The 12,621-nt window shown below is 39.5% G+C and overlaps 1 protein-coding gene across 2 annotated transcripts in view; it reads left to right on the forward strand.

Annotated features, from left to right (window-relative positions):
- Positions 1 to 12,621, forward strand: part of sipa1l3 (signal-induced proliferation-associated 1 like 3) — an 84,241-nt gene that overhangs the window by 37,188 nt on the left and 34,432 nt on the right. Inside the window, exons 2-3 of one of the 2 annotated variants that reach the window (XM_079873973.1) lie at positions 2,511 to 2,644; positions 9,671 to 11,260. In XM_079873973.1, coding sequence (XP_079730099.1) covers positions 9,895 to 11,260 — 1,366 coding nt within the window. In that variant the 5' untranslated portion in view covers positions 2,511 to 2,644; positions 9,671 to 9,894. The remainder of the gene's footprint in view (positions 1 to 2,510; positions 2,645 to 9,670; positions 11,261 to 12,621) is intronic. The other variant, XM_079873974.1, reaches the window with a different exon arrangement.

Here is a 12,621-nt window from a genome sequence, read left to right on the forward strand (position 1 = left end):
TGTCAAAGCATCATAAATATAAAGACATTACATTATGCCGATTCTGCTCGGAGGCAGATACTGAGAATAACTCTGAGAGATTGTGCTGTTTAGGGTCTCACTCTTTTTCCAGAAAACTTCGGAAGTCAGAGAGACTGAAATAGTCACACTAATAACAACTTTTTGCAATATTCATGCGGCTCAGATTGAATAATCCTTCTAATGTGTGACTCTCCTTTGCAAACGTGACTGCATGTCACAGTGCCGCTCCCATTTCAAACTCTGATGTTTCTTGCTGCGTCAGCGCCTGCAGTGTCTTCCAAGGCTCTGTCCCACTAATGATACATGCAAAATGGGAATTTTTAATCTCTTTTGAGGTGTTTTTATTTTACAGGGAATTTTATAACTAGTGGTAGCCAGAGCTGATAATTTAAAGGTGAAGAGTCTGATATAAAGATATGATTTATAGGCTAACCTAATGAATGATACAGATATATGTTAAATTCAGCAAACATTTTTAACACAATGTTTACTTTGAAAACAGAATGAATATTGTGAGATTATATAGATAAACTATACTGTTCAAAAGCTTGGGGTTTTGAAATGTTTTACAGTTTGAAAAAACGTTTTTTTATTTTAATATATTTTCAGATCTAGTTTTTTCCTTTGATGCAAAGCTGAGTTTTCAGCATAATTACACCAGTCTTCAATGTCACATGATCCTTCAGAAATCATTCTAATATGATGATTTGGTGCTCAAAGAAACATTTATTATCAGTGTTGATAAAAGCTATTTTTTGTTCAAGATTCTTTGATGAATTGAAAGTTTAAAAGAGCACCATTTATTTTCTGTAGAAATCTTTTGAAACGTTGTAAATGTCTTTACTGTCGCTTTTGATCAATGTGTATATATATGTATGTATGTGTGTGTATATATATATATATATATATATATATATATATATATATATATATATATATATATATATATATATATATATATATATATATATATTTATTTATTTATTTATTTATTTATTTATTTATTTGTTTATTTGTTTGTTTGTTTGTTTTAAAGACCTCAATTTTTTGAACGGTTTTGTAAAAGAAAATGCAACATAATGTAATGCAGCATGATGCAGAAATCATGCATTATCCATTCAATGCCAAATATCTGCTATTTTGAAACATTGTCCATTTATAAAAGTATAGTTTATATCTATATTTTTACTTAAGTGACAGTGCATTTTGTTCCATTCTATCACACTCTAATATCAGAATGAGTCTTATGTAAAGGCGTTTATACCTGTCTGATGAACCTGAACCCAGCCTAATTGTTCAGGACTTCCTTAAGTCCAATTAGTTGACCATTCGTTCCTGGAAGCCACCAACTAATTGATTTTTTGCACATTCCTACATGCCATAGACAAGCATGCATATTGCTCCTTTAGGCCTGTGCACAGAACGCTGTCTGTGTGCCTAACCTCAAAATACCCTTTCTCTGCCCACTGCCTTAGTGTGCTGTATTTTGAGTCTTGGCAGGCCTAATTGGATGAAGTGGAGCATGCTGTAATGTGTTGTCATGGTGAAGCAGCGCTGGGTTGTAATGTGATTTGCTGTAGTGGCAGTCAGAGCTGTAAATTCTCACTGATGGAATCAGGCGTGTGTCAGACGCCCAGTGTGAACTAAACGTAGGTGTGTATCGCCCGAGGTCCGCGATCCAGCATCGGTGCACACCGTTACCAGCCGATCTCCACTATCATAGACACGCTCACACACTTCACCTTCACACAAACAGTCGGGAGGGGAAATAGAGCTGAATTGATCGGTATCGATGGGCGGGAGTCTGTCAGGCCATAATGTTTGACACCGCAGGGAATGTTTGTGTGTCGGAGCGTGTCTCCTCTTGTCCCCTCAGTATGAGAGTGTGTGTGCGTATAGAAGGTCAGGAACACACACACACACACTTTTATCTTTCCCTCTAAAACAGCTCGTGTCTACGCCTGTGTGAGATAGATAAACCCAAAATTCATGAGCTATGAATCAGGCTTAGGCTGCCTTTGATGTTCTATACTACGAGGAGACATTCCAAAGCCTTCTGTGTGTGTGTGTGTGTGTGTGTGTGTGTGTGTGTGTGTGAGAAGAGCGAACCGTATTAGCGGTACGAAGGCAAGAGCAGCAGCTGTCAGCTTGTACCCATCAGTTTGGCTTTGACTCTTTTGTTTGAGGAGACAGTGGGTAGATGCCTGCGGGCTGGCACTGCCACACACACATGCCATATCTACTGTTATTTCATGGATGTTGTATCGCACCTTGTGTGTTGTAATTCATTATATCAAGCTTATTATTTTGACATGTGCCATGTCATTTTCTCTCATTGTCGTGTTTCTCTCCTGGTTCTCAAAAAACACTTGCGCACACACACACACACACACAACACGTAATGATAGCTTGTACTGTTGTTCTGGTGAGCTCCTGTTTCTATAGCAGCAGGTAGTAATGCTAATGTCTCTCTCTGGTCTCTCTGACAGATCACTCCATCCTCTGACGGCTTGCTGACGCCCACATAAAGGAACTGACTGACCCATAGCTCATGGCTTCCTTAGTACTGGAATTTTGCTTAAACATGACCTAGAACTGGGAGTTCACCGCGTTTCATTATACTGTAAGTTTCCTCATCTTGATGGCAGTGTTTTAATCTAGTGAGATCATTACTTAGATACCATTATTGTGCATCTCCAGTTATATTTGGTTTCTCAAAATCTAGTGAGCTCCCTGCCTAGATGGCATGTTTGAGCTTTATAGATATATTGGAACATTTTTATTTCAATTGTTTGACTTATTTTAATAAATAAAGTTGAACCAACATTTTAGATACCGGTGAAGTTTCAAATTCCTGATTCCAGTTTTCATACAACAACAAAATCTAATAGCCTAACTAATCATAAATTAATAAATACAATTAAACATTAAACATTAAAAATTTGTTATAGCACACACATACATACAAGAAACAGTGCTTTAAGTTTTTCAGGTACAGTAATAGTTATAGGTTTAACAGTAGTATTCAGAAACAGAAATTGAATAATGAAATGTAAAATAACAATGCATAGTCCTCACTGTATTCATTATGTATAGAATAATACAGAAGTAATTCAGTCTAAAACAGTGAGCGATTATCTCTTTTTCTCTGATTACAGCAGGGATATTAGGCTGCTGTCACTTTAAGACCTAATGCACGGATCTGACACATCATAGTCGTCGTTTTGAACATCATAGACTTGTTGAAATATTTAAATTGACATGTTCAGTTTCAGGTTCAGAACCTAGTAAGCTTACTCTAGTAAGTTACTGCTTAGACAGCATTTTTGAGCATCATTTGGAATGTTCAGTTTGACATGATTGATTTAATGTTTTCTTAATGAGGTAACTACAGAATTTTTCTGCATCATTGGTGTTGAATTGTTGAGTGCATGATTTGACACTTTCAGATTTTGAAATGTTCTGTTATGTTTGGTTTGGCATTTAGATGGCATGTTTAGTATCATAAACATGTTGAAACATTTGATTTGACGTGTTTGATACAACCCTCAAAACATGTGAGCCGACTGCAAAACTAAAACATTTTTATAGACATGCTGTAACATTTGAATTGACATCAGGTTCAAAACCTAGTTACCTACAGAATTTGACCTCTACCTGATTTGACCCCTACCTAGATGACATGAAGAATCTCAGAGATGTTGGAATGATTGACATGTTTGGTTTTGGACATAATGTGTGTTCACTATCGGGCATGTTTGAGCATCATAGGCGTTTTAGAAAGTTTGATTTTATCGCGTATGATTCAACACTCAATATCTAGTCAGCTGATTACCTATCTATAACATTTTTGTACACCATAGACATGTTGTAACATTCAGATTGACAGATCACTGCCTGGACGGCATTTGTGAACATTGTCGGCATGTCGGAATGTTCAGTTTGTCATAATCTGATTCAACATGTTCAGTTCAACGTTTGATTTAAAACATTTGTTTCAATTTTGGAATGTTCAGTTTGAAATGTAACACTTTTGGAACAATTCAGACGTTCGAGTCAACATGTTTGGTTTCAGACCCAAAACCTACCAAGTTCACCACCTTGATGCCATTTTTGAGCATCATTCACTGTTCGATTCGACACTCAAAACCTAGTTAGCTGCCCACCTTAATAACACTTTTAGGCATCATAGGCACATATGACCGTTATATTTGAATGTTTGTCTTGACAGTTTGAACAGGCCTGTGTAAAAATGTCTAGGTAGGCAGCTCAGGTCCAGAAAGACAGTGGGATACCGTAACAAGCTTTACGTTCAGTTGCACAGTAAGAGATGTGTGTTGGTGGTATAAGAGCCCTGTTGTCGAGATAAACAGACAGAAGGACACTCCCTGACGTCCCACCTGGGAGATTTTTGGCCTGCAGCCTCATTTGTTTGTTTCAATTCTTGATTTGTTTGTCTGGTGAGTGGGCTGACCTGTTTTTCCTCTTCTGTGTTGTGTGTTTGCGTGGTGTGATAATGGCTCGTCTATCAATGATCTGAACAAAGCGTGTTTATGTATGTGTTTGCAATGCTGTGTTTAGGAGCCCCAAGGACAAACTGGTGTTTCGAGTTGTGTTGCCCTTAGGCAGAATTCACTTCCTCCTCCTCTCGTTTTGCTGCTCCGCTTCTGGATCCTTCCAGATTCTTTTGGTTTCCTGGCCAGTCAAGTGTGAATTCTACCATGTTGTTTTAGCAAACATGATCAGGTGTTTTTATGGCTTACAAGATCGTGTGTGTGTGTGTGTTGCTTGGATGGTTGAATAAATTGGTCATTACTCAATTTTGGCGCCATCAGGTTCAGGTACAATATGGATATTTTTTTACACTATATTATTTTATGAAAATACTAGGCCTATTCCTGTTCATTTTTAGCCATGTGCTTAGACACTACAGTACATGTGTACTATAGCTCTCACTGTCACATTCACAAACCCAAACACCTGTGCACTGTTTGATCACATGCCAGCCAGATGGCACACATGGGCATTTCCTAGTAGCCCGCTGGCCTCCTGAGATCATTATTTTCTGGCTACAATCCCAGATGCGTCAGGCCATCCAACAACCAACTGGTCAGTTAGTGATGTGTTTTTTCATTTCTTTTTTTGTTTTTATATCAGATGATTTTCAGTGAATAATTTAGAAACATAACTATTTATATGGTTTTTACTTTTTTAAGACTTATGGCGTGCTGTGGTTTAGAATGCTAATAGTAACTACTGTCAGCATTGTACAACCCTCTCTAAAAAGTTATCTCTAATTTAATTTCTCTTGAAGTACCCAATGCTATAGTAATCAAAACTGACTTCGCAACAAATTCACAACCTTTAGTAATTAATTTTCATTAAAATTGAGCAAAATTCCTGTTTTTATTCAGAGGATTTAAGTGTTTTGGGATGACTGTGATACTTTAAATAAGTCCCTGAATAGCATCAAGGCTGATCTATAAACTGATATTTGCCCTTTTTTAAATTTACATTGGTTAATATGTTTGTCTGTTTGGCGATAAGTGTCAGAAGCACATCTTTTATATTGACAGCACCAGGATTTTAGCTTTGACAGTGCTATGAACAGATTACTATCTAGTTTACTACTATCTTTGTTTAACAGTAACAGTAAAATCGCTGATTATGCTGCCAGGCCATTAACTGGCAATTTCACTTTGTAAAGAAACACTATGCGCCTGTAGACTGAACATGTAAAACACAAGCGCATGATGTCACCATTTGCACAAATTCACGTTTTTGTATTTTACGTGGAGACAACGTTTTCCATAATTTCCATTCTGAAACCTGTTTTCAGGCCCCCAAAACGCCATTGTCGTGTAAATACCAAAAAGCATACGTTTTCCATTTTTAGTTGAAAATGGTGTTGTGTAAACTTCTAGTGCACACAAACATACCAGATTGTTGAGTGCTTACATTGTTCCTTTCATTTTGTGTAAATTCCTTCTTTTGTGCAAAATACTATAATGGAATGATGGAACCAAGAACTTTCTATCTAAATTATAAATGCGTTTATTTTACAGATTTATTTTTTCATCAATTTATTTCCTACTTTAGTAAATATGCAAAAATATAAATGCAAAATATAAATAAATTTACTTGCAATGTGTCATTTGCAGTGTGTTATGTGTCATCTTTAAATGAAATTGTGTGTCATATCGTATATATCAGCTTTATGTGGCCATTGGCTACCATGCTTTCTAAATTATTATCAGCATAGGTCATCAAAAATTCGGTCAACCACTAATCCGTTTACTTTTTTAATGTATGTTTCTGGTCTTATTGTGTAAGATTAATCAGTATTAATCAAAATAAAAATGTTTATAGTAGCCTTTAATAAAAATATAACAACTAAACAACCTTTTTTGGCTGACATCACTAATCATTTTTCATATAAGACAGACTAGTCATTCATATAACCAAGACTAGTCGATTTTGTGAACATGAATGTGTGTCCGTGTGTTCTGCTAACTCCCACTGTGTGGCACATGCACCCCCTTCCTCTAATCTATAATTCATATTTGCATCCTTTTTTCTGCTTTATTGATTAGCTTTCACTTACACAATGGATTTTATGCACCTTTGACCTTCATCGCTTATCTTAGTGAATTAAAGGATTATGACTGGCCCCTGCCTGCACACATGAAGCAAATGCGAGTCCAAAACACAGTCTCATGAAACTGTAACGACCTTCCTCTCTTCACCATGACCCTCACCTTTTATTTCCAGCATCATATACTTTCCTCTGTCCTTCACACCCAGTCAAGTAAACCCTATAGGGCGGATCAAACGCCCAGCCCCTACCCTCCACTGCACATCTTTCCATTTTAAACACACACTGGCCAGCTGCTATCACCAGGGGGTTCATGTCTGACGCCCCAAAAACAGTGACAGGAAATCGTCAGAGGAAACAAGCTGTGTTGTGATTGACAGATCTTGTCCTGGCACTGGCAGTCTGTGGCAGGTATAAGCTGAGTCACTTGCTGTAGGCTGCAATTGTATGAGCAAGAGGAAATTAGTGTGATTTAAAGCTCCAGGGCTCACAAACCAACACCAAACCCTGTCTTTTGATGTCTGATGGTGGGATCATGAGACCCAAGTTAGTTGAATTAAAATCACTACTGGTTACGTGTGTGTGTGTGTGTGTGTGTGTGTGTGTGTGTGTGTGTGTGTGTGTGTGTGTGTGTGTGTGTGTGTGTGTGTGTGTGTGGTCTCAGTTTGAGCTAGCACAATCTGAGCTCATTACTATGTGAACAATTAAAAACAGTTTGAAGTCTTTCAGATCTGGCACTTGGTTTTGGCTTGCTTCCCAGTTGTGTGTTAGTTTAAACGTATGCATATTCACACAGTTCATACTTGCTTTTCCCAGTTCACTCAGACAGAATAAAAACAAGGAATTTACAGGCTGAGGGAAAACCGAAACATTCAGTTTGAAAGTAACACATTATTTCCCCCTTATTTCTGCAGCTGCTGTTGTGAACTTGCCCTGTGTGTGTTGGGATGTGGCATCTGCCAAATGTTGGGGGTGAAACTTTTACACAAACTCATCTTGAAGTGCTTTTACATTCACTGAAACAAAAAGCCACCTTCAGTGCAGTGCTCCACACAATGCATTTAAAATCAGTGACTATTGCCAGTGGCATAGCTGAGAGCAAACACTGTGAATAACACACAGTTATTTCATAGTTATTTCATAACTAGTGTACAGATGTAAATTGTAGTTTGAAAAGGAACTGCTGGAAACATTATAGATTTTTTTATTAGACAATGAGAGCTTTAAAAATGTATGTCTTATGCTGAGACTAACCTTGAAATGAATTATTGAAAATGTATTGAAGAACCTTTGCCTGAAGGGATATGTTTTGAGGGGGGATTGTGCCTAAATATCACCTCAGAGACATGATATATGAGAAATGTCTTGTAGATGGCATTAATCTTGGAGGGAAAGGGGTATAGTGTGCTGTTCTTTGGCCAGTACTCAGATCATTAAACAATAACAATGCCGTTGAAATGAAAAATGGACAGATGTCTCATACATTGCTATTACTGTAGCCTACTTATCACAAGCAGAGAGACAAGCTGTGGATGTTTAATCTAATATTTGGATGGATGGGGTGCAATGGAATAGATAGAGATGGTGAGAGACAATGAAAAGTGAGATAACGTGAAGTTACACGGAGGAACAGGCGATGCTGAGTGGCTTTTCATAGTCACTGAGCTGCAGTGAAGCCTGATTCAAGCTGACTTTCATATTAAAGCGAGTCACTGGGATTCAGATTCACTCTTGCTCTCTTCCCTGGATTCCTTCACCACAAACCCTGTCAGATATCCTCTCTTCCCGCTCCTCTGTTTGCTCTACTTCTGCCTCTCCCTAGTATCCTGTCTTTTTGTGTTTGTCTTGTTCTTTGACTTTCTGTCAGTTTCATTTTGTCATTTGTTCACAGTGAGGGATGAAGCATGTGAAGATACTCTGAGACTCAAGGGGCCTTTCTCTCTGTCACAAAGTTTGAGCGTCTCATTCAAAATCTAGAGTGTATCACAATCCAATGCTTATGCATTCTTGGTTAAGTCTGTAAAACAGTCCACCTTATTATCTACTCAGCAGTTCCCATCAGTAATCCAGCACAGAGTCCTTGTTATGTAACCCCTTTTGTATGCAGCTGAATGTGGGCAGAATCCTAATCTTACTTTCAGCTATCTCTCAGGTAATTGGACGCTTCACCCTGCTGACCCAACGTCTCCATCTGTCATAGCTGTCATGTGACCAGGGTGATGGTTTTCATGGCTGGTAAATCTATCAGCACCTGTCGGAGTATCATGGGGCGTGGTCATATAGTATTAGTAGGCATTGGGCTTTGCCGTAACTGTTGATAAACACTTACTTAACTAGTAAACTACATCTGACTTTCACATTGTCAGACTTTTGGATCGCTCCTTTATGTCCAAAATCAATACACTTAATGATCAAGGTGCCCCTCAGGTCGAAGGTAATTTGTTCTATTACTTTGTCAGTTGGTGTATCTACTCATTCGCACTTCATTTGCAAGTAATATCTACATCTATTGTTACATCGCATTAGGTAACAATATTGGTCAGCTGCTAAGTAGAACTAGGTGTTGTAGTTGCTTGCTCAGAGATTTTGGTAAATGATTTTCTTGACTATTTATTTAAAAATAAAAAAATACAGTGGTATTAGTGGATTTAATACAGAATATCTCCCAGGAAGAGGAATAGAGATTAGCCCCAACAGAGAGTATGAGAAATCCACATCTGAAATCCGATCACCTCACTTCCTCTTTCTCATACCAACCTATTTCTCTTCTTGTCTCTTTTTCATCCTACTCCCTTTTTCTTATTTTAGTTTCAGTCAGCTTTTCTCTGCATTTTTCTCTCAAAACTGCTATCCCCTTGAGCAAAATAACATCACAATATTAGAAAAAGGGTTTGGGAGAAGTAAGGGCTCCAAAGTGCTTAGAGTAAGTGGTATGTAGGGAAAGGAAAAAAGATCACAAACCCAAAAAACAGAAATGTTTTCATATGTTGTATATAAGTATCCAGATTAAATGAATACCATACTAATTGTTCTTTGTTTCTTGCCTTTTTGCAGGTCTGTGATTTGAGTGGCCTTTGAGCTTTATGATTGTTCCAAATAGATTAGGGAAGGTTAGTCCTTTCCTACTAAAGAAATGAGTGTGAGAGGAGGAAGCAACAGCAGTGTGGAGCTTGTCCATCTCACCTCCTTCTCACAGAATACCAGAAGTCTCGATCCAGGATGCTTTCTTCCCCACAACCCCTGCCCTCATCTTTGGCCCTGAGACTACAGTGGGCTCCATGAACATGTACAGAGATACAGGGGTGTGTGCCACCCCTCTCTCTCAACCTCTTCCTCCACCCCATCTCCGTCTACCCCTCCATAATGGCCACTCTTCCATGGGCGATCCAGCACAACCCCGTGTCTCAGTGCCCAAAATGGGGGTTCGAGCTCGGATTGCTGAGTGGCCTCCACGCAGGGCACTGTCAAGAGAATCGCTGCTTGAGAATGGCCAAGGCAATCATCCGGATGACAACAACAGTGAGGATGGGCTTACACATGGAGGTGTGACCAGGTTTCCACAGCGAGTTACCAGGGATGATGACTTCCTTGAACCAGGTCCGAGGCCTTCAGGCACACCACCAAGGTTTCGGACTTCTGTATTTGCTCCCCTCCGACAGCGCTCCAACAGCGAGATTACATTGAGTGAGCAAGATGAATCGGAGGTCGAAAGTCGCTTGTTCCGGGAATATGGCAGTACCTCTTCCATCAACGTACAGGCTGTGTCTGACCAAAGCTTCTTTGATATGCTCAATCAGTTTCAACAGGAGCGGCCAGACCAGCGTAGCACAGCCCCTGCCAAGCTTGGAGAGCTGCTTGGTGCTTCTTTAGAGGGACCTTCTTCACATGCCTTCTTGTCGACGCCACAGCCCGATGACCGCCCGGAGAATCATGTACGCAAAAAGAGTGGGGGAACAGAGTCATCCCTTGGCACCTCCTCTTTATTCCGCAAACTCCGTAGCTCCAGTCGGGGTGAAACAGAGAATCCACGTGGTGATGCGGATGACACACGGCCCCCCGAGACATTGTCTTCCAAACCCTGGCTATGTGTGCGAAGTTTTGCCCACTATGACTCTCAGAGCGTTCTGTTTGACTTGCACGAGGCAGCAGCTCGGCGTAGCTACGCCGCCCAACGGCGAAATACGGCCACTGGAGCTTCCGCTGCTTCTTCAGCTGCTCTTTCTTTGGCAGTTTCCAGAGCTATTGCTCTGGGGGGAGTGGAGCCCAACTTTTCTAGCACTGATGACCTCAGTGTCAGAGACCTATCAGAAGGATCAACCCTTGGACCAGAACATTCAGAGCAGGGTGGTCCAGCTAGCGTTAACCCCAACTCTCAGCAACAGTTGTTGCTGTGCTGCCCGCAATTTCTCAATGAGACCGGAAGCTATGGAGAACGTAACGTCAGCTTCTTGAGCTCGTGGGCGGAGCGAGGAGAGGCTGCTGTGGTGGAGGCTCAGCTTCACCTTCGCTGCAGTAATGCCAGTGTGTCCAAACTGGAGGTACTGCCAGAAGTTCGGGCCACCAGGTTAGAGAGACTGCAGCAGCACTGCATCGAGCATGTTGACCTGGGTGCCAAATACTACCATGAGCACTTTTATGGGAAAGGTAGGACATTTTATGGTTTCTATCTAGATAAAGGAAAATGCTATATTAGGAGACTTTAACGTTTGTCCATAGTTGATTTTAGGCTGGGTCAACTAGAACCTCCAACTACATTGATACATTTATCATAATGTCATTCATCTGAATATCATAATTGGATTGCATATGAAACCCAATGCGTTTTCAGGATCAGCTTCAATCTCTCTTTTATGGTTTACATAATTTATGTTCAATATAGCACCTCATAGAGAGGTACCTCCAATTGTATCTGTACAGCCCTAGCCTCAAATATACTCCTAAATTTAGTGGTTTCCCTTCATTTAGTCTCATTACAGGACTTTGTCTTTGGAATTGCCATATTTTTAGCTCATTTAATCCTGCAAAACCAAGTTCCACCTATAGTTCTTCCTTTGGAAGAGATTATCAAAGCATGCCAAAATTATCAATGCTTCTTACTATTAGCCAATAGAAGCACAAACTGGAGCTGAAGCTAAACTCCTGCCACACATCTGCCTCCCAAATGTTAATCTCACTAAAGGTCTTGCTTTCTAAAATGCCAATGTTGTAAAAACAACCCACAATGTCTAAAAATAGCACGCTCGTCACCTCGTAGCCACATTAGATAAATCCTTGCAGATACGAGTTATCTGAATGCTCTAATTAGTTGTCTGTTTTTATGAAGAGTAAAGTTGGTGAGATAAAGGTTACCATTTCAGAAGTAATCTCTGTCATCCAGATTTTTGGAAGTTTGTTTTCGATGACCAGGCTGCATGCCAGAAAGGGCATGCATACTAGTTTTATATTTTCCAGTTAAGCAGCACAAAATGCAACCGTCTTTACATGGGGATATGGATACAATGACAAATGTCCCATGTAAAAGATATTTGAAGGTCAAGTGTGTAATTTTTGCACCACTAGCGGCATCAAATGCAAAAGCAAAACAAATTTCCATACATTTCCTCCTATCTGAAATTGTTTAGATGAAAAGATAATCCTGCTCCAAACTCATGCTATTTGTTGAGCTGACGTTGCTGTGTTGGCCTGGTTGCTCAGATGCTCAGTTAATTGTGATGTTTTAATGCCGCCACAGGCTTTATACCTTTCGGGAGAATCAGCCTATGATTGGCTCACTTATAGTTGTCTTTCCATTGTAAGATGGGAAAGAGGAAGTATTTTAATTTTAAAATTATACTTTTCACCTTTAAGCCATACTTTTCATTGTGTGATCTGTTTTTCTCATTTAAGTGTTAAATGTTTAACTTAATGAGGATTCCAAGCCACTAAGGTATTTTACCTTTTGGTGCCAATTATTTCTTGTTACCCGTTTACTTAATTTACCAGTGCAGCAACACTCTTTGAGGTAC

The sequence above is a fragment of the Squalius cephalus genome (genome assembly GCF_949319135.1).
Source record: "Squalius cephalus genome assembly, chromosome: 6".
Classification (NCBI taxonomy): Eukaryota; Metazoa; Chordata; class Actinopteri; order Cypriniformes; family Leuciscidae; genus Squalius; species Squalius cephalus.